The 23,203-nt window shown below is 40.8% G+C and overlaps 1 protein-coding gene across 1 annotated transcript in view; it reads left to right on the forward strand.

The window, feature by feature from the left end:
* Window positions 1-23,203, forward strand: part of Dnah11 (dynein axonemal heavy chain 11) — a 375,268-nt gene that overhangs the window by 133,598 nt on the left and 218,467 nt on the right. The window contains exons 28-29 of the mRNA XM_023709848.1: window positions 1,648-1,797; window positions 6,283-6,516. Coding sequence (XP_023565616.1) covers window positions 1,648-1,797; window positions 6,283-6,516 — 384 coding nt within the window. The remainder of the gene's footprint in view (window positions 1-1,647; window positions 1,798-6,282; window positions 6,517-23,203) is intronic.

Consider the following 23,203-nt stretch of genomic DNA (forward strand, 5'->3'; position numbering starts at 1 on the left):
AAAAAAAAAAAAAAAAAGTGGAAAAATTCTCATGGCAAATTTAGTCTACATTCTTTAAAAGCATCTAGTTCTTTTAGCAACTTAGTGTTACTAATACTAATCATGCCAGACATAAGTAATGGGCATGTCACAAGCCATGAAGTTCATTCCTCCTAGCCACTGACTGAGGAACTGCAGGACCAAGAAGCTGTTCTGAAGGTATTTTCTCACTAGAGCAATACTGTTTGAGCATGTCTGGTGGTTGAGGTCCCATTTGTCCTGCAGCTTTTCAGCTGAGTGTTTCCTAGGCCCATTACCCAGTAGAAGCCATTCAGCATCTGCGCTCTGCACAGCCCCTTCAGCTGCAAGAATGAGTTCTTAGATTACTGCCGAGACTTTTTGTGGATAAATGACCTTTGGGGAAGGTCCAGGGATGGAGGAGAATATGATAACCCAAGTCATGATCAGCCAACTATCACTCTGTGCAGGTTTAAAATAAGCCCAAGTCTCAAAAACCCATGTGTTTTAAACTTGGAAGACTTATTGATGTGCTTCTTTTTAATACTGAAAAAAGCGAAAGCAGCAAAAAACATAAAGCCTGGGGCCTTTAAAGATGAACCCTTGGAGAGATCCTCCCTGGTGTCAGAGTTGGTGCAGTCATGCAGAGGATTTAGGAAGGTTGCTTTCGTTTCTGCAGGTGCTGTTACTCCGGTTCAGAGTCTGGTAAAACTGCCTTTTAAAACAATACTTGTTACATAGATGGAGACTGCGAACTGGGAAATATTGCATAACTGCAGAGCCCTTCGTGGTCATTGGCAGCTTTTATTGTCAAGTGAGATAAAATGCATGTAGAATAAATGTATCCATTTTGAAGTCACATAACTGTGCCATTCTGTACATTTCCAATGTCGTGCACCCACTACCTCTTAGTTTCAAAACATTTTCGTCATTTCAGTAAAGCTCCATAGCCATGAGGTGGTCACTCTGCATAGGTCCCGCTCCCCAGCTCCTTCACACTCCCAATCAGCTGCACCTATGACTTTACTTACTCTTGGTATTTCTTGTACGTGGGTTATACAATATATGGTCACTTGGGACTAGCTGCTTTCACTTAGCTTGAAGTTTTCTTTTTTCTGTCTCAACAATATTTCATTGTCTGTGTACATCATGATTCATTTATCCGTTTATCTGTTTATCTGTTTATGGGCATTTTGGCTGTAGCTAATAATGTTCCTGTTAACATGGGTATGTAGAAGCCTGTTTTCAGTTCTAGGAAAGGACTAGGAGTGGCCTTGCTGGCTCACTGGTAAAACTGCATTTAACTTTTTAAAGAACCATGAAACTATTTTCCACACTAGTTTATGCTTGCACCACAGTTAATGGAAAAATATTTATTCACACTCTCAATGCTTTCTCTGGGCCCTTCTCTGGCCTTTACTCCACCTTCCCCAAAAAAGGTGATAATCACTTGCTTGATGATAGGGTCTGCTCTTCTACTTGCCTGCGAATCTACCCATAGATTTTTGGAGATGTCCTTTCCTGTGAGGGAAAGCATTTTGAGATGACTCCAGTGCTGCATAAAGTTTCTTGACCTCATGGGAAGTCCTCTCACGAGTACCAGTGTACACTGACAACAAGAAACACTCTTTTCTGTCACTCTTGTTTTAGGTAACACGTCACCTTGCCAAACTCTTTGACAGCATCGTGGACCTACAATTTGAAGATAATCAGGATGTCACTGCACACAGAGCAGTTGGAATGTACAGCAAAGAGAAGGAGCATGTCGCATTCCAAGCTGAGTGTGACTGCATAGGCCACGTAAGACGGGATTGTTAGTGGACTTGGGGATGGGGCTCAATGTAGGGTGCTTGCCTGGGATGCACGGTGATGAGGTATGTGCAAGGTTCTAGGGCAGTCTCGGTGACTTTTCTCTTGTTGGGACAAATTACCCAACACCCAGAATTAAGGGAAGAAAGGTTTATTTAGCTCACAGTTAGTGAAGGTTTCAGTCCATACTTAGCTGACTCCAAGTGGAACATGGCAGAGGGCAGCTATTCATGGTGGCGGAAACCCTCAAAGCAGCAGGAGCCAAACAGGAGGAGTGGTGGTGGCAGCAGCAGGAGAGCAGAGCCTCTCTCCCTTCTTTATATTGCATTCGGGCTATCCTCGGGTGTAGCACTTACACCCATAATCCCATCAGTACTCATACCCATAATCCAGGCATTGGATCGTGAGTTAATCACAAACTCTAGAAGCTGCCACATGACTGCAGGAGGCATTGGAGGGACAACCAGACAAATGAAAACAAGGGGCAGCTCCCAGCACTGCAAAAACAAAAAGGCTTGATGATGAGGTTTTTTATGGCAGAAGAGTATCCTGAGTCTAACTGCAAAAGGTTCAACTAGGCCCAGCCAAATAGCTCAGAGCGTTAAAGTGCCTGCTTAGGCAGAGGCAGGGACCAGGGCTTGATCCCTGGCATGCCATGCTGGCCCCACCCCCAGGGTGCATTGAGACTGGGCATGGTGGCACATGCCTGTAATCCTAGCATTTGGGAAGCTGAAAACAGGCAGATCACTACAAGTGCAAGCTGTGCAGTGAGACCCTGTAGACCGTGTACTAAATACAAAACAAAAAAAAAAGAGAGAGAAAAAAAACGGTTCAACCGAACAAGAAAAAAGCAAGTCATGTCAGACCAAGTTCTGGTGGGCTTTGTGCTGGGTGATTCCTGTTTACACGTTTCTGTGGTAGCAGAGGGCTGTTCTCCAGTGTTTACCTGTTTCGGCTCATTTGGCTTCCTCATCAGCAGAATGCCAGATGCGAGTAGTTGAGCTAGGCAGAGGTATTGAGCTGGGCAGATGGCACGAGTGGACTAGAAGTAGCGGCAAATGCAGCCCCGCAATTGCGCCTTCCACAGAGTCCATTGCTTTCACTCCAGCTCCATGAATAGAGGAAGGGCTTGACTAAAGCAGCAACTTGGAGTAACACCCAAAAGGTGCTGCATGGCTCAGTATTCCAATGTGAGTGTTGCACATGGCTGCTCTTAAGAAAGGCTGATTGGCTACCACGCTCATGTCGCATGCTATGATTTGTGCACTTCACATATTAACTCTCACAACCAAATATCTCAGAAACATTTTAAATAGCTACCCAACACAGTGGCTCACCATGATCTGCAACAGAGCTTTTTGGTGTATCCAGATGATTTAGGTGAGCTACACCTTTTTTCTGATGCTGCTCATATAGTTTGGGTTAACCCAGAGTTACCAAGGGTGCATCATGCGCCAGAGAACCTATTAGGTTGGGGCGACGACTTCCGTAATGTGTTCTTTGAAGAAATATGATGGTGACTTTATTTTACAAGGGTTTCCTTTACTCCTCTGTTGCATTTTAATATTGTACCAGGAAAAATCCTGCCAAAGGAAGGGGAAGCAGATGGCAGAGTACTCTGATTAAAATATATTTTTTGATCTCTTGGGCTTTTAGGATATTATTACAATGATTAGAAAAAGTCACCATAAACTATCTTGACAAAAGTGTGCTGCTGTCTGCTGCCTTCCTAGCAGACAGCTCATGTCCTGGCATGGTGCCTGGAGGGGGACAGTCCAATTGATGGATGTGATTGTCACCAGCAGGAACACTTGATATTGAAAGTTTGTAGTGCTCTAATATATTCTATACAAACAACTTGCACTAGAGACTTTTTCTGAACATAGATTGCATGTACTGCCCAGTTGCCTTTGTCTTATACAGTGATGCTTTTTACTATGTCTTGCTTCAGTTTTCTAATCAGCCCACCCCAATTTAGTCTATTTATATTTTATTTCTTGAGTGTTTGTCAAATAATCACTATGCATTAGATGCCATTCGGTTTTTAAGAACCCAGCAATGTAGAAGACATGGCCCTTGTCCTTGAGAGGCCTTTTGGCTCATTGAGGACATGGGTGTGCACATAATTATAGTGGGAAATAGTAATTGCTGTCTTCGAGGGTTGGCAGAGGTTGCAGAGTGTCAAAAAGGGAAATATCCTGCAGGCGAGCACCTCGTCTGAGTTTAGCTCCAGACTCAAGTTGCTGTCTTCACACAGTCAACTGCGCATGAGCTGATATGTTGGCTTGTGAGCACGTTTGATCTTTGCAAATAGATTGGAAAGTTGCTGGGGACAGTGGTTATATTGAAGACAGTGATCCCCAATAACATGGGAGATGCCCAAGTAATGGCCAGTTTATTGAGTGTGTAATATTTGTTGCCTGCTGGCCTTAAAAGTTGTGTGATTGAAGGGGAGATACAGGATCCCACTGATTAGATTGCGAAACCTGAACCCATGCATGTGAACAAAGTCCAGCTGTGCGCCAGGGAGCGGACTCCTAATGTGAAATGCTGGGCCATGGGCTTCGTTTTCCTTTCAAGAGAAAGGTTGTCAGCAAATTAACCACCTGTCACTCCTTCCCTTCTTTCAAGGAGTTCTAGGAGTGTTGCTGCCATCTTCATAGGAGTGAGGAAAGAAATCAATTGTAGCATCTTACATGGCCCTTTGAATTTATTTAGAGTAGTTATTTTTTATTGCTGTGCTCAGTGATTTGCAAATAACACGGGCATCCTTTTAGTTATGTGATATCACCAGATAAAAAAGATGCATGGCTGTAACAAAGCCCAGCTGAATAGGATGGAGAACTAGCTAAGACATTTGTGTGAGCAAGTAAACTTGAAATGAAATTTTTAAAAAAAGATTAATTTTCACAAGTCAGCAGTTGTCCTATCTTTCATACTCTCTTGCTGTCTAATTTCTGACAAGTGTGAGGATTAGAACCAGTAGGAAATATAATTAAGATAGTTGCTGAAAACACTTTGGTTTAAGAGTAAGAACTGTGAAGATTTTAGATAATTTTTTTCAGGAGACTGAAAAATTATCAGAAGCTATAGCTTAAAAACTTGACTTTCCTTTATCCCCAAAGCTTTAGAACAGTGATGGTGAGCCTTTTAGAAACAAGCGCCCCAACCACAACTCAAAACCCACTTATGTATTACAAAGTGCCTAATGGTGGATTGACAATGGGTGGGCAACCTGTTACACCCAGCTGCACTGAATCAGTGTGGTGCTGGCTATGGGAGGCCCACCTGAGGATTGTTGCCAACAACATCAAAAGGAAAAATGGAGAGGAAAAAGAAGCTGTTGGTGCTCCTGGAGAAGCGGGTTGTGCTGGCTTTTCCGATGTGAACTCAAACGTTCTCGTTGGAGGAGCTTGGTTGTAGTTTACTTTGGGGAAGCTCTGGTCCTTTCTTTGAGCATGGCTTCCTGGCTCCAGAGAAGAAGATGGTGCACTGCCCAATCTCTGGGAGAACCTTGTTGCACTGGCTGGCCTGAAGGAAACTCAGCTGTTCTCATCAGAGGATCTTGGGACCTTGCCCCTGAGGATGGCTGTGGTATTTTTTGGGGGAGCTCTGGTTCTTACTTTGAGCATTGCTTCCTGGCTCCAGTGCATATCCCTCAGCCTACTGGCTTAGAGCCTTCATCCCACTAGCACAGACTTTCTAGGTTCCACCACTGACCTTTGGGCCTTTCCAGTGCAGATCTGTGAAACATTATCATGGGCTCTTGGCCTTCAGTTGGACTGGTGGGGTCATTGCTATGGGTCTACATCTTTAGCTGGACTCAGGCAGGACATTGCTGTGGGGTCCTGGCCCCTAGCTGGAGTCTTTGGGTCTCTAGTGGACAGATTTCCTTCACTATTTTGAGCTTGACTCCTCTTTGAGTGACAACTACAAAATAATTCTATGGATTATGTGTCCTGTATTGTTTCCCTTGCAAACTCTGACGACAATAGTGCCAACACTGCAATTAAATCTGAATACCGAGGCATTAGTTTAGAGAAAAAACTGATACATTAATATCTTTTGTCTTAAAATTACATATGCCATAGGTTCACCACCACTGCTCTGGAATGTACCTTACCCCTTTATAGGTAGCTATGTTGTTTGGTTTCTCTCTTAGTCTATAATTCCTTTGTCTTCAGACCTGAGGAACAAATAATGGTGAACATATGTTTTGTTTAGTCTGCAGAAGTTACCAGCCCACTGGTAGGTAAAATACACTGAGCAGTATTTCTCTGAGAAGACAGACTCATGCAGGAAAAATACTTCACCAGTTTGCCCTATGAATTGTCCCTCTTAAAGCTTTTTACTTGCACTTCACTTGAACTCACATGAGGCCTTACTTTTTGCATGGCCTCTGAGCTAGTAGGAGGATGGAGTGGTCCTTTTTCCATAATTAAGTCTTTGCTGTAACATTTCATTTTGTTTCCGAAGGTGGAAACTTGGCTACTGCAGCTCGAGCAAACTATGCAAGAAACCGTGCGCTGGTCCATCACTGAAGCCATAGCAGCCTATGAGGAGAAAGCCCGGGAACTGTGGATTTTCGATTTCCCAGCTCAGGTAGCACTGACTGGCTCACAGATATGGTGGACTACAGATGTGGGGATTGCCTTCAGTAGGCTGGAGGAAGGCTACGAAACAGCCCTGAAGGATTTTCATAAAAAACAGGTATTTTTGTCTATGGATATACTGTATATATGTTCATACATGATCTGTACTAAAACATGGTTATGTAAATTTATAAATATATTATTTAATGAAAAAATTACCTTAAAAAACCCCAGGTATTTCCATAGACTTTTGGGAACTTGAGGGGGTAAACTTCGTTCATCTATCACTTTCCATTGATTTTTTGGAAAAAAATCCATTTTTTATTTTTTCCATCCTTAGGAATATTGGGTATTGATTTTTATTAAGTAGACTTAAAGTTAAGTGATTCAGTTTCTTCAAAACATTATTTGATTCTAAGGGTTTTTTCTCTTAACTGTCTCTTGCCTACAGTGTGTCCTTTTGATTACTAGATATTGCTGAAAATAGCAAGTGACTTTTATAGGTGTTTATATCAATTTTGCTATTATCGAGTTTGACTTCTGTATTGTATGTTAAAGGTGAAGACCATAAAGAAAATGAAATTTTTTTATAACTTATAGATTTACTTCCCACAGAAAAATTGTTGACAAGCACTACATCTAGTTGTAGGGTATTTTCCCTGCCTTTCAAAGTTACTTAGCTTAAGAGTGAATGAACGTTTTGAATCTTCATTTACATGTTTTTCTTCAATTGTGGAAAATCTTCTCATTTTTTATTTGAGTAGTGCCTTCGGCCCCATTTGTTCTTTTTCCTTCATCTAGAATTTTACTGATAGTAGTGTCTTGGAACTCCTCACCCTCCCTTCTCCTCTATTACTGTATTTCCTATTTTCCAACTCTGAAACTTGACAGTGTAATTCAGATGACCTCTGAAATCTACCTTTGAATGCAGTAACTTTTTGTAGTTTTAGCAGATGATCAAGAAAACAGAATCTAGAGTGCAATTTGAAGGTTTGAATCTGAGCTCCTACCATTTATTTATTAACTGTGAGGCTGTGAGCAAGCTACTTTATTGGTTGAAGGCTTAGTTTTATCATCTATAAACAGGGATAGAGATAGTACCTGCATCGTAGCATAGTTAGGATTAAGTTAGTTAAGCTATGTAAAATGTTGTTAAAAAAAAAAAAGTTGGGGGGCCGGGGAGATGGCTCAGTGGAATAAGCGCCTCCCTGGCAAGCGCAAGGGCCTGAGTTCAATCCCCGGTTCTGAAAAAAAAGAAAGAAAGAAAGAAAGATGCTGTTGAAAGTACTCAGGGGAGTGTGGGGGCAGCATAAGCTCTACAGCCAGGTTGGGGGTCCAGGGGGTGCACACTGGCCGGTGGCATTGAGCCCAACTCCCCTGCCCAGTTACAGATGCCTTGACACTAATACAAAGAATGTTTGGAGTTGAATTAATTCGATATAGAGATGTTGATGAATAAATCCATCCTTAGGACTACTGCTACTGCAAAAAGAATCTAGACTCCCCTTAAAGACTTGAGCTTACACTGGAGCAAACAAAGCTGAGAAAAATGGGAAAGGAAAGAAATGTTGTGGGAAGGACAATTCATTTAAAAAGGGGCAAAATCTAAGCACAGTGTGACCGAGGATTGCTGTTGTGACGCTACTAAACTGATGACCATGACATTAGTGTCTGAAGTGACACACAGTTCACATAAATGTTCCCTAATGAATTATCACAAAAAAATATAGAAAATTTGAAAGATTTTTAGAGTGACATTCAGCCTACCACCTAGAGTTTATTCTCAGTAGTTGGCTTTGTGTTCTTTAACACATGTATTCGTGTGTGTGTGTGTGTGTGTGTGTGGCACTGGGGATTGAACTCAGGGCCCTGCACTTGCCAGGCAAGCACTTATTCTACTGAGCTATCTCCCTGGCCCCTATCACATGTATTCTTAAGGCATTTACCACATTATTTTCTTCACCAGTCCTTTGCTTAATGCTTTATTCATCTATCATCCAGTTTATATTTTATATATATTTTTATATATAAAATATAAAATATAAACTGTCACAGGAAGCTGTAGATATCCATAATTTTGCAGATATGGCTTTTGGGTACATCCTTGTCATTAGGGGAAGGACCTGTATACTCCCCACCAAGCTCTTTTTACCCCTTCCCCTGTCTCTGTTCCCCTTTGTACCTTTCTTATGATCAGCTGTATTCTTTATTTACCTTTGGGTGTATTTTATTTTACTTAAAATTCTCCTATATTAATAAACAAGTTATCCATGTCTAATCCAAATGTTGGAGTTTATTATTATTATTATTATTATTATTAGCATAATTGTCATTGTCAATACTGGTTGGATATATTATTTTTTTAATTTTTTGCTGGATCTGTTTTTTGCAAAATTTTCGTTTCATAATACTATTACAGTAAAGAGCTTGGCATATCACTATTGTACATATTTCTCTTTACTTCTCCATGCTGAATTTTCAGATATAAAATTGCTAGCTGAAACCTTTGGAAGATATGCTGAATTCACCTTCCAGGTATCAGTATACAAGAAGTTTCCAATCCTTCCCCATGAACAACATCTCATTGATCCTTGAATTTTTTTTTTTTTTTTTTGTTATAGCTAAAGATATCATTCAGGGGCTTTGATTTATTAACCTAATTGACACAATTTATCTTTCTTTTTGTTCAATATACTTTTTAAAGTTATTTGGAGCAGGCCAAATAGCTCAGCAGATTAAAGCTTCTGCTTAGGCAGATGCAGCAGCCAGGGTTTGATCCCTGGCATGTTGTGCTGGCCCAGCCCCCCGGACTGCCTTGAGGTGATTGAGATTGGGCCTGGTGGCGCACGCCTGTAATCCCAGCTCTTGGGAGGCTGAACACAGGTGGATCACTATAGGTCTGATCTACGTAGTGAGACCCTGTAGATGCTGTAGACCCTTACTAAATTACAAGACAAAAAAAGTTTTACATTTTGTTCAAAAGTTTGTAATTCTGTGTGTGTGCACGCACATGTGTTTGGTGTGTCTGTTCTGTGCACATGTGTGAGATGAGACACAGGTAGAATCAGTGTGAGTTGTGAAAAAAGCATGTATTTGTTTATTCTATGAGACGTGTTTTGGTAAAAATTGGTTTAATGGATCAGCCAAATTCTTTCAAGATAATATCTTATTTCTGCCGCTGATACTAATGCATATGTTAGAAAAGTTAACCTTTGCGTGCTACTGAACCTCTGGTTTGGGTTATGTAAGCGTGTGCATCTAAATTGAAATCCCCTTAGTGTTTTTCCTTTAAAAAATGAGTGTAACCATCTGCTGGAGTGAGTTTTTAATTAAAATTACTCCTACTAATATCGTGAACAGTTTTTAAAATGAACATTAGTGCTTTAAAATAGCTTAATTTTCCAACTAGAGATCAGGGTTGGCTGTAATTGATGGCCTACCTGAACAAGTAATTTCTTTCCTTAGTTCTTGCTTGCAAATTATGGTGCAATAAATAAACTAAGATAATTATTTTAAACTCGTCCTTCTTTCCCTGAGACCTATTATGACTGAGTGTTTGATAGCATTGGGATTAACAGCGAAAATACAGAATTGCAGATGCACCTCCTTGCATTGTCAGTCCTTGAAAATATGGCAAATAAATTTAATTTCTCAAACTGAAGGTTCCTTGGCAAAAATATTTTGTTTGGAGGCTTGGTACCCAGTGAAAGTTTTTCTTCCTCTGCTCTATTATTGAGCTGTGGGGAAAATCATTAAACAAGAGATGAAGCATTTTGCACTTTAAACAGTAATTGTAATGTGAGAAGGCATTTCCCACAGAGCTTTTGATAATGCTCATGAGAAATAAAACTTTTCTCATTAAGCATCCCTCCCCTCCAACACAAAGACTCCAAAATGCTATGTAAAAGCAAGATCTTTGTTTTGCTGCTTAAAGGCAACTTTGGGCCTCCCTTTTGTTGAGAAAGTATGTTTTAAAAATTGATTATAAAACTGGTAGTGCTTATTTTGGCCTGGCCTTCAGTACCTGAATTGGGAACCTGTCTGTTCTGGTGCTACCCAGGAGACATTCGATACAAGTGTTCAGGGGTGGGGGGTTTTGTTGTTGTTGCTTGTGGGTGTATACAAATATGATCTCATAGCCTCATGCTTTATAATCCACAGGAGTTCACAATAAGATCATGAGGGAAGCACTTTTTACTTTTTTTCTCCTACAAAATTACAGTTGCTACTTGGTAACTGCCAGCTTCCTGTTTTGAATGCAATCAATATGGATTGAAAATGTTAAGAAAAAAGGTGTACTGAACACACACATACCTTTTCATGTCATAATTGCCTAAACAGCACAGTACAAAGTTAATTGCATAAACTTTACATTGTTAGGTATTAGAGGAAATGGAAAGATCCCTGCTTAAGCTATACAGATACCTGCACCACTTTATACCAGTTCCTTTAGTAATTCAGGATCCTTTAATGACAGACAGAAGTGAAAGATTTGTCATTCATGTGTGTCATGAAATTTCAATCTGATCCATTAATACAATAGTTGGGTCTTTGAACAGAGTAACAGCTTATGGCTTTTGTCAGTTAGGGATATAGAGAAAAAATTAGACAGGGAATGAGCACTTCGCTATAAGTAAAAGATTTATAAATCGCTGTACAAGTTTGTGATGTGCTTCACACATAACTGCATGATATTTTACTAGAAAATAAGATTGGAGGGATGATTTTCTTTGAATAGTTTTTCTAGAATCCATTGAAGATGAGGAAGAAAATCTGAATAAATCATTAGCAACCAAAAGAAATGAAATTGTAGCCATGGTTGGTGATGCATCCTGTCTTGGTTGGTGATGCATCCGGTCTTGGTTACTTTTCTCTCCTTGCTGAAACAAAATACCTGACATCCAACATTAAGGAGGGAAAGGCTTACTTAGCTCAGTTTGTGGTGGTTTCCAAGCTCCAAGGCAGAGTGGCCATGGCAGAGGGACCACAGTTCAAGAGGGCAAAAGACAACAAAAGGGGAGGCAGGAGCAAGCCTCCGTTCCTCCCTCAGGTTGTATGCTGGCTGTCTGCCTACACCATCTTCCTGCTGTGTGTTCTCTCACACAAGCTCGGGATATTTACAAAGCAAGGTTCCCGGCCCCTTCCTGCCTTAAACCTCAAGCTGCTACAATGTATCAACCATTACACCATCTTTCCTATAAATAGATCTTTGTTCCATGATTGTGTCAAACATTTAAAGGAACAAATAAATGCACTACACAGTTTCTCTGGGGGATAAACAAAGATGGAAAGATTTCCTGCACCTTTTGTGAAGTTTAATAGATTTGATACAAAAAACTGACAATGACAATAATAGAAAACAAAAATCTGGGGGAAAATCTCAAATTGACATCTATTTTTGGTCTGGATTTTTCATTTACAATGTTTGTAGACAGTGTTTCTGGGCCTCACATTCGTGTACACCTTATGAGCAGAAACACAGTTGTTCCGCAGTGTTTCTCCAGGGATATTTGTATAGGGAACATTTCTGAAGATGGTGTCTCAGAGGAAACAGTAGATTGGCTTACTCTGCTATTATATCTCTGGGGCAGAGGCTAAGTAAATTTGTTGTCTTTCATGCAAGATTTGTGCTCCCACAACTCAAAATACTCCCTGGACACAGCTTTCTGCTTGAGCTGGCTCTTGGTGAGTAACCTTTGAGAAGCTCACTTAGAGATCAGGCGCAAGTACAGAGGTTCAAACAGTAAGTACCCCTGTTACTCCTCACAGTAAAAAGCTGTCCTCGATCTGTGATCCAGGGATCTCTCTCTTGTTAACATCTCTAAACCGGTGGGAGACTAACAGGGTAGCTTACAAGAACAACAGACATTAGATCTTTCAGATTTCTCCATAAAGGTTCGAGATTCATTCATATGGGTGTATGTATTTGCTCTGCATTCTTCTTAGGGCTTAGGAGCATCCATTATCTCTCTAGACCGCAGTCTTTTCTATGCATCCTCTTAATTGACATTTGGGCTTCCCCTTTGGGGCTTAAAGCTGCTTTAAACATTCTTGAAAAGAAAATAATAAATAAAAATAAAATTAAAATTCTTGAAAAAAATCTTTCTGTTGTCATATGTTTTCATTTTTCGTGGGTAAATACCTAAAAGTTAAATTGCTTGATAGTGGAGAAAGTACATATTTAACCATTTAAGAAAGTGATAAATACTTTTCCGTTGTTGTAGCCCTACCAATAATATACCAGAATTTCAGTTGGCTCATGTATTTTCTTCATTTGGTGGTGTTATTCTTTATAATTATGATTATTCAGGTGGCTATGAAATCGCATCAGTGCTATTTTAGTTTGCACTTCTCTAATGTCATTCTGTCTTCTACTGTGAAGTATCTGTGCAAATCTTTTGCTTTATTTTTAAACATTGGGCGTTTTGCATTTTGTTGATTGTGAGATTTCTTTATTTTGACTTTAAGTGCTTTGCAAACTGAATGGACTGCTCATTTTTGCTGGTATACATCATGTGTGGGAAGTGGTGATTTTGATCTGCCGAAGTTTTCTTTCATGGCTGGTGCTTTTTGTGTCATACGCTGTATAAGGAGTCTTTGCCCGAGAGCCACAAAGGCAACCTTATTTTCAAGTGTTTATGGCTCTGAGTTCTTTTAGAACCCTGCTCTGGGCCTTTCCTTTTTCCATTCTGCTGACGTGGCACCTGCTGGGAAGTCAGTGGCCTGCACACAGGTGGATCTCTGTCCAGTCTCGCTAGGTCGATAGTTGATTGTTCTGCCTGTCCACCAACTCCACAGTCTTCAGCATTATAATAGCCATGAAATATGTCACATGTCCTCAAGCATGCTCTCCCCCCATTCCCTGACACTGTTTGGATCATGCTAGGATCTATCTGTCTGTCCATCCTTCATTCCTATTTAGTACAGTGTCTACCGGGTCTCACTACACAGATCGGACTCATAGCGATCCTCCTGTTTTCAGCCTCCCAAGCACTGAAATTACAGGCGTGTGCCACCACGTCCAGTCTCATTCACCATCTCAGCGTACCCTGGGGGTGGGGCCCGGCATGGCAGGCTGGGGATCACATTCCTCTCGCCCACCCGCTCGCCTGCCCACCTGCCCACCCGCCCGCCCGCCTGCTCACCCTCTCAGGTCTTTTCTATCAAAATGTTACTATCATGGCCTTAACTTTTAACAACTTCATTAACTTTAGTCTAAGTTTTGCCTGGGATCACATTGATGTGAGTTTGGAGACAGCAGACATCTTGCTGATGGTTCTTATAATCTAAGAACATGGCATATCTCTGCGTAGATGATCTTTAGTGTTTTTAAACAGTTTTCTATAATTTTTAATGTAGACATTCTTAATAGATTTAGTTTTGGGTATGGGATGTGTTTTTATTTTATTTCATATATTGATTTTTAAAGCTTATTTTCCAGGAGCTGGGGATTTGGCTCAGCAGTAGAATGCTTTCCTAGCAAACTGGAAGCCCTAGGTTCAGTCTTCCACACCAAAAACAAAAAAGTAAACCTCACCTAAAAAGCAATTCAACTAAAGATTATTTTTCAGTATCTTTAGCTAGTAATAGGAATATATTGATTTTTAAATAATGTACCTTATATCTTGACACTGTCAAATCTGCTTACTACATTTAGTTTTGTGTTTTGTTTTGTTTTTCAAATACACAGCTCCAGTAGGGCTTTCTTGTGTATGGACATACCATCCGCAAACAATGATAATTTTATCACTTCTTCCTGGCTTTTCTTGAGTTAGTGAACTGGCTAGGACAGTAATGGTGAGCCTTTTAGTATTCTTAGTGACAACACAACAGGCTGTGCCGCGTGTGTGCCACAGGTTCACACCCTGGGCTAGAACCTCTGGTACCATGTTCAACGGAAGTAGTGGAACTTCTTTCCTCTGTTACCAGCCTCAGGGAGGCATAACTGGATGTTTCAAGGTTAAGTCTGATACTGGTTTTTATATACATGAAGATTGTTTATCAAATAAAAATCCCTCATGTAGTATATTCAGAGAGTTTCAGTCTTGAAGAAACTTTGGACCTCTTCAAATTTGAGATTACTGGGTTATTTATCTCTTCCTTTTTCATTGTGGTGATTGTGTGTGTGTGTGTGTGTGTGTGTGTGTGTGTGTACACATGTACGCACTCACAGGGACTGGAAGCCAGGACTGCACATGTGCTAAGCAGGCTCCTGAGCTACCCCCTCAGCCTTGCGGGGAACTTTTGGATATTAAGTAACTTTGAATTCTTGACAATGAACTCCATTGGCTTTTGCTGCTTTATCCTATATACGTGTTTGTATATCTTTTTTGGTTTCTGTTTGCAAGTATTTTGCTAAAGAGTTCTGCCTTTGTTTATCAGAGAGACACTTGTCTATAATTTTTTTCTCTGTAATATGATTGCCAGGATTGGGGATCTGGGTATCCTCAAATGGGCTGGGAAGCACTCCATTCCATCCATTGTGTGTGTGTGTGTGTGTGTGTGTGTGCACGCGCGCGCATGTGTGCAAGGTCTCACTGCACACCTTGGACTTGTAGTGATCCTCCTGATTTCTGCCTCCCTAGTGCTGGGATTACAGGCATGCACTACCCCTCAGCAGGCCTGGGGGAGGGGCCAGTGTGGCATGCAGGGCCAGGGATCGAACCCTGGCCCCTGCACTTACTTAAGCAAGTGCTTAGTCCTCTGAGCTATACTGCTGGGCGTCATTCCATCCATTTTATGGAAGTTTGGGATAGATGTCTCTGACGATGCCCTGAGCCTGGGGATTGTCTGCTGAACTTTTTTTCTTTAACTATAAATAGATTTCTTTATACATATGTGGTTTAGCTTGTGGGGTTTCTTTTCTTGGAACAGTTTTTGGAATTTGTATTTTTTTTTTAAAGATTTGCCCATATTCTGTAAGTCAGAGTTTGACAAACGACAGCCCACTGTCTGGATCAGGCATGGTGCCTGTGGTCTGTGGCAGCTTTCATGTTATGGCAGCAAAGTAGAGTAGTCATGGCAGAGACAGAATGAGATCCCAAGAGGGCCTAAAATCATTACCATCTGTCCTGGCCCTTTACAGAAGACAACTTCTCTACCCTTAATCTTAGTTCTCCAACTTATTAATAGAATTTTTAAATATGATCTCAATTTATTGAAGATAAGTATTTGGAAGGTTTGGCCTGTTCCAAATTGATTCCTGGTGTTGGTCATTTCTTTCTTTTCTTGATCAAGCATTTGGGTTCTTATCAATTTAATTTCTGTTTTCAAAGATCTAACCTTTGACCCCATTGATTTTTCTCTATTGTTTTATATTTCTGTGATTTTTCATTCTTATTTTGATTATTTCCTGTTTTGTACTGACTTTGAGTTTAATGTATTCTTTTTTCAAGCTTAAGATAGCTTAGATTATTGCTTTCCTACTTTTTTTTCTTCTGATAAAAGCATTTGAAAGAACCTTTATAACTTGATGAAAAATACCTATCAGAACCCCACAGAGAAAAATCATACTGAATGGTGAAACATTAGCATCATTTCCATTAGTGTCATAAATGAGGTAGTTGTGCTATCTCCAAGTCGTATTGCTCAATGTTGTGCTGGTGGTTTTAGAAATATGCTTAGAAGTGGGAAGTGAACAGTGGAAAGGAAAACAAAAGCTGAGATTCCACCATGCCTGCTCTGGTCATTTCAATGAGTGTGCTACCTTGGCCATGTATTGGTTACTCTTCTCTCATAGCTGGGACAAAAGGAAAGGTTTAGCTCACAGTTCATGGACTTTTCAGTCCATACTCAGCTGGCTCCAAGGCAGCATGGCACATGGCAGAGAGCAACCTTTCATGCTGGTGGCAAAGAGCTGAGGAGCAAAGGGAGTGGAGGCAGCTCCAGCAGCTCACTAACCTGTCTCCCCTCCTCACATGGTAATACAGAGTATCTGCCCCAGGGCATTCACACCCATAACCCCAGCATGGGATCAGAATCGTTCTCAAACTCCAGAAGCTGGACTATGACTGCTTGAGGCTTTGGGGGGACAACTAGACACAAACCCTAACAGGCCATTTGATAATTTCCTGTGGCCTGGTTGGCAGAAATGAAAAATCTATTGTTTCTGATCCTGCCAAAGGTGGAACATTGATCAACTGAGGATTAGAGATTCTTTCGGCTTAGTTAGAAAACAAGAATGTAAGGGCTATGTCCAGTTGGAAAGGGATTAAGGGTTCTGGTATCTGATCCCCAAAGTGCTGTCACAGTTACACTGTAAGGTGCACTTTGCTTTGCTGAATGTAGCAAACTATATTCTGTCCCTGACACAGGCCTTCTTGATGAAGGGCAGGCTGCGGTGACAGCCTGCCCTCTTTGGGAACACCATAGCTCCTTAGTGTTGCGGGCTTTTGTTTAGATGTCCTCCCAAAGCATCATGCAGTCACCGGTGGGGGTGATTCCTGGTGCAGTGCTAGGATTGAGGATGGGTGACTGTTAAATCAGTCCCCTAATTGATTGCTTTGACACTGCGCTAATCCCAGATACAATATAAGGAACAGTAAGAGATTCTTCTTGTCCCTTGCTTGCTGTGCTACCTTCTGCCTGCTATGAAGTGTTTCAGCTCTGTGATTCCTGTTTGCCATGTCACCTGCTTTGGAGCCAGCTGATTATGGACTACTTACCTCTACAAATTATGAGCTAAATAAACCTTTCCTTTAACTTTGGGCTTTGGTATTTTGTCTTAGCAATGAAAGAAAAATAACTAGGAAACTTAGAAATGGATGTCATCTAAATGGCAGCAATGATCAGAATTCATTTCTTTGCCTTAAATATTTCTTCTATTGACCTGAGGGGAAAAAATGATAGTGAGAAAGAAACACTAGGTTACTTCCTTTCTCTCAGTACCATCACTGAAGGCCGCTGTTGCTGCTGCTGCTGCTGCTGCTGCTGCTGCTGCTGCTGCTGCTGCTGCTGCTGCTGCTGCTGCTGCTGCTGCTGCTGCTAGTACTTCTTCCTCCTCCTCCTTTTCCTCTTCCTCTTCCTTTTCCTGGTCGTCTTTACGGGAAATTGAACCCAGGGCCTTGCACTTGCCAGGAATATGCCTGTGCTACTTAGCCCCATCCCGGCACCACCCATTCTTGCCTACCAAGACTTCCTGTTAACGTTACCCACCCAGGAAGGTTTAATGGTTAGAAAATTGACAGTAAAATCTTAAAATTGTGTACTAAGTCCTGGCAGTGTCACCTTGGGTAAATGTTCTCCTGCATAAAATTGGAATAGCCATTGTGTTTCTGATAGAGTTGTTATGAAAATTGAATTAAAACACACACAACATACCCTGGTGTGCACACTGCCTGTCAGACAGCAAGCACCTAATACATTCAAGTCTCGCCACATGCTGATGTCATCAGAGAGAAATCAGATGAATGGCTTGTGGGCTCCTGTCTCTGTTGGGCACCATCCTTAGCTAGGATGGAAGGGTGGCCTCCCAGAGCCTTTCTACCCATGGTTTCCAGGACTGCCCTGGCCTCTTCTTCCATTGTGTCCACATTTTCACTCTGGTTCATTCCCATTAGCCATTACGAATGCCCCAAGCCCAAGTCTCTCTCACTACTTAAAAACAACCAGATATTGGTCTTGTTGCTGTATCTTCCATTCCCTGCCCTTGCTCTATAGCCTTTAATGTAATGGACCTGTTGACCTAATATCTATTCGGTCCCCTTAGTCTTCTCCAGGGACTGGTTCCAGACTTCCAGTGATATCAAAATCCATGACTCCTCAAGTCACTTAGAGAAAATAGTGTAGTATTCTCATATGAATATGCAGTGTATGCCTTTCATACACTTTAAATCACTTGTAGATGGCTTATAACCTGACATGTTGTAAATGTGTGCAAGTAGTTGTTACACTGTTGCATCGAGTTGTTGAGGAAATAATGACAAAATAATCTGTGCATCTTCAATATGGACACAATTTTTCCCAAATGTTTTTATCCATAGTCAGTTGAATCCACACACATAGATCCCCACTTGAGATGAAGTGCCACCCACTCACTGTGTAGCTCGTGCCCTTTCCTCACTTCCCAGTCCTGTGCCAACCACTGAATGGAATGCAGGTGGATTTCCTCAGTGTTACAGGTCACTTCCTCTTCCTCAGAGGCCCACCTCCCTTATATTCTGACTATTTGAAGTCCAGTTTTAAAACATGTGCTTGTCTTCAGTTTTCTGAACTTCTGTTCTTTCTCCCTCCCCTTAAGTGTTTCTTTTGCTTCTGGCTCTGTCCCGGGTCCCTTTCTATGTTATAACCACATCACCCAGCCCCAGCTAATCTCATTCACTTTTATGATGTTCTATTTTCTTCGTAATATTATTATTGACTTTGACCTCTGGCTCACCTCCCTCCTCAAGCATAGCCAGAGACAGATTATTTTAGAATCTTCATGGGCATTTCCAGCCCAGAACATCTGAAACATGCTCACACTTTCTCTGAAACTGGCTGTCCAGGTTTCTCAATTTCAGAAAGCACCACCAGCATTCTCTACCAGTTGCTGATGCTAGAAATTAGTTCTGTAACCTTGTATATAGTTAACAAGCTACCAGCTCTCTTCATTTGCCCTAAAGATATCTGGCTTCATTTTCTCAAATCCCTGTATTGAAATCCTAGTCCAAGCCACTTTCCTCTCGCCTGGATAACAGTAGCATTCTCCCCTCAGGGCTTTTACCCTGCAGCTCTATTTCACTTTGATCCGTTCTTTATGCTATGACCAGGGGTCTGCCCATTAGCTCAGTTGTTTCAGTACCTGCTTCAGGAAAGTCACTCGGGCTCAGGATACTCTGGTCGGATCTCCAGATCTGCATGCCTTCCCAGGCCTGCCCTTATGGTATCCTGAGCCAGCAAAAAAAAAAAAAAAAAAAAATAAATAAAATCCTGAACTTTTTTGGTACAAGGATCTGGAAGGCAAGGTCTTTAAATCCTACTGAACTTTTGGACTGGGGAGATGGCTCAGTGGAATAAGTGCTTCCCTGGCAAGCACAAGGGCCTGAGTTCAATCCCTGGTTCCAAAGAAAAAAACCCTCTCTACTCATGCTATGACCAGAGAAATCCAAGACACAGCCAGCCTGATGCTCACACTCTGTCATCACCCATCAGCCACATCCCGTGGGTCTCGGGTCATCACCCTCCCATCACCTTCATGCACCTGTTCTCCCTCTGTTCCCCTCCTGCTATTCTGGACTTGTGTTTCCCTCCCAGGAGCACTTGTTGCTTCTCCCAAGCTGCTTCCTGTGCATAAGCACTGTCTTCTTGGGTGGCCACCCTCGAGTTCACAATCTCAATCCTACTCATTCTTTGGTCTTAGCACAAATAACCTTTCCTGTGAAATGCCTTTCTGAGCACTAGATTAGAGGAGATTCTATTTCTGCATGCTGTAAAACTATTTTATATTTGCCTTAGCCATACAATCCTAATTATTTCCCTACTTTTTGTCATTGGCCTGTGAGCTCTAGAAATAGTAACACATATGTTGGACGAATGAGTGGACAAAGACAAGATGTGATACTGCTATCATTCATTCGGTCATTTCTTCCTACATATGATCAATGTTACTTAGCTTTATGCTGACCACTGCGCTGGGTAGGAAAAGTTAGTGCAGAGTAAGTCAAGTGTGGGGCTTGATCCTTTAGAGTTTGTAAATAAAGCATGAGAGAAAAACAGTCAACAGGGAAATAAATGAATTAACAATTAGATATTCAAAAGTTCCATAAAGAGAATAAAATGGGATTACATAGAATAGTTGGCTGAGAGGTAGTAGGTCAGGGAAGGCAAATCAAGGAGGTAACAATGAGCAGACGCTACTCTTCATGATAAACAGAAGCTCACTGTATGGAGGTTGCAGGGATCATGGCCTCTATGTGATGCAGCTGTGGCTGTGGCTTTGAGGCAGCCGTGATGGGAGGAAGAGAAGGTTGGAGGGAAGGGAGATGGGGAAGGAGCTTTGGGAAGTCACGTGAGGCTTTGTGCTCCACAGACAGTGTGGGTCTTTACTGACATCCAGGGTTCTTTCTGATTCCTATTTTCTGAACTTACACTCTTGCTAAAGCTAGGATATACCCTGAAAACAGCCATGTGTATTTCAGAGGGTTGCAGATAGTCAACTTGAGGCATGGATCCTTGATGGAGTAGGAAATCGGGCAATACTACTACGATCAGTGATAGGTTACACTTACTACAACAAGTGTAAGGTTTTTTCTTTGGCACAAATAAGAGGCAGGAGAGAGATAAAGAAGCCTTTATTGCTGATGTGAGAGGGCTGCAGAACAATATGAAGAACCCTCCAGAATAGAGACAAAGGAATTTGGGGAGATGATTTTTTAGGTCAGGCTGGGGGCAGAGTTTACATGGGCAGTCAGGGTGTCCTAACAAACGCTGATTGCAAAAGACTTGGTGCTTGTGGGAAGAGAAGACAAAAAGTCTATTTTGGGACTAGAGGAAGAACACAGAAGTTAATCCGGGAGTGACACATTGTTGTTTTGAGACCCAGTGCCATGCTGGATCACCTACCATAATGTCAACATGAGCAGAAACCCATTGCAGGAATAAATATTGATGGCATGATAGGGGGTATATGAATATGTATGCTTGATTGGCTGATAGATTGATTCAAAGAGTTACCAAGAAATGTTTTGTATGTCATGGACCATAAACCTGTATGCAATTATAGTACGTCTCTATGGTAACTGTTACCTGATGACACTTGCCAAATAATAGAAACTTTATAATCAGTTTTTATTTTTACAGTTACAGAATTTTATTTCTGAAAATATCAACAAGGACATCTTGAGAGGCAGTATAAGATTCTCAACCTGTGTTGCCATACACATAATGTTGAAAGGGTGTAGTTTTAATCATCTTTCATTTCACTGTGAAAATGAATCAATAATGTAGAAATCACAGGTTGTTGGGAGGCTCCAGCAGAGCAAGACAATGCATGTGAAAGCACTTGAAATTATAAATGTTCTTACACGGCGTAACATATTGTTGCTATGTTTGCCAACTATTGGTAATGGTATATAATAGGTGATACATTGTATCAACTTGAAAAGTTTAGAAGTTTAATTTGGTGACTCACCGGGGGCCAGGGTTCACATCCATAGACTGCAATGGAGATGGTGTGAGTACCGCACCTGCGCTAGGGGGCGGTAGCCTGCCCTACTGTAAGGGAGGGAAGGAGGCTGGCTCTTCCCTCAGTTTTGCTCTTCCTGCTTTTGCTGTGTGAAGAACTTTCTGTGCAGTTTGGTTTTTGTTCGTGAACTCTCTGCCTACACTTAATGTCTTCTACCTACTTTCTCTTCCAGTAGATTCAGTGTTTCTGTTTTAATATTTAGATCTTTGATGCATTTTGACTTTAGTCTAACTGGCATGTATTGATTTTATTTAGAAGCTTCCTTGTGTGTGGTCGTTTATCTACTTGATAAATACACTGATGGTTTTCAGTGGCACAAGACAGTGCCCTTACCTTCATGGGGCTTAGGATCCCTAGCATGATGTGTACACACACAGTGAATGTGCCACAGCAGTGAAGGCTTTGCTTTTGTTAAATTTTAACTAAATTATTTATGTAGCATAAAATGCTGATTAATAAGCATCCTTACCAACATCTGTCTTCTGGCCCTATAAAAACGCATCCTAGTGGATGTGAGGTGCTATCTCACTGTGGGATTCATTCTCATTTCTCTAATTATTGATATTAAATATCATTTCACAGACCACTTGGCCAATTCACATGTCATCTTTAGAAAATATCCATTCGAGTCTTTTGCTTATGTTTAAGTCTTTTGTTTTTCTCTATTAAAATGTATGAGTTCCTATATCAGGGTATTAACCCCTTATCATATATGTAGTTTATAAACACTTTCTCCCATTCCATATATTCTCCCTACAGAACTCAGGCTTATAGTGATCCTCCTGTCTCAGAATCCCCAGCGTGCCTTGTTTCTATTTTTTTATTCTTTTTTATGCAGAAACTTTTTAGTCTGATATGGTTCTACCAAGGTTTGGTTTATTTATTTTGTTTTTATTTTCTGTGTTTTGATGTCATATCCTGAAATCACAGTTATAATCAGTCTTGAGGGAATTTTCTCATGTTTCCTTCTAGGGGTTTTAGATTTTTTACAGTCTTAGATTTTGTTTGTATATTTTTGATCCATATTGTGTTGATTTTTGTGTATTATTTGAGGATCTGATTTAATCTTTCTGTATATGGAAATCCAGTTTTCTCTGCACCACTTATTGAAGAAACTGTCCTTTTCCAATTGTATATTTTCTGTGCCTGTGTTTAAAATTAGTTGAAAAACTTATCTCTCCGCTCTTTATTCTCTTCCGTTGGCCTGTTTATCTGGTCTTATGCCCATCCAATAGTGTTTGATTTCTCTTGCTTGTAATATAATCTGAAATCAAAAATTGTAATGTCTCTAGCTTCTTTTTTTGCTTAAGATGGCTTTAGCTACTTGAGGGCTTTTGTGGTTCCATATAAATTTTAAAATTGCTTTTCTTTTGTCTGTGAAAAATGCCATAGGAATTTTGATATAGGTTGCATTGAATCTATAGATAACTTTGGATAATATGGATTACAAATTCTTCCAGCCGTGGATATGGAATATGTTTCCATTCATTTTATTTTCAGTTTCTTTCAACAATATTTAATAGTTTTCAGTGTAGAGACCCTTTACTTGTTTGGTGGGAATGTGTAAATTAACATAGTCTTCATGGAAAACAATACAGAGATTCCTCAAAAAACTAAAAATAGAACCTCTGTATGATCAAGA

The sequence above is a fragment of the Octodon degus genome, unplaced genomic scaffold (assembly GCF_000260255.1).
Source record: "Octodon degus isolate 3935 unplaced genomic scaffold, OctDeg1.0 scaffold00015, whole genome shotgun sequence".
Classification (NCBI taxonomy): domain Eukaryota; kingdom Metazoa; phylum Chordata; class Mammalia; order Rodentia; family Octodontidae; genus Octodon; species Octodon degus.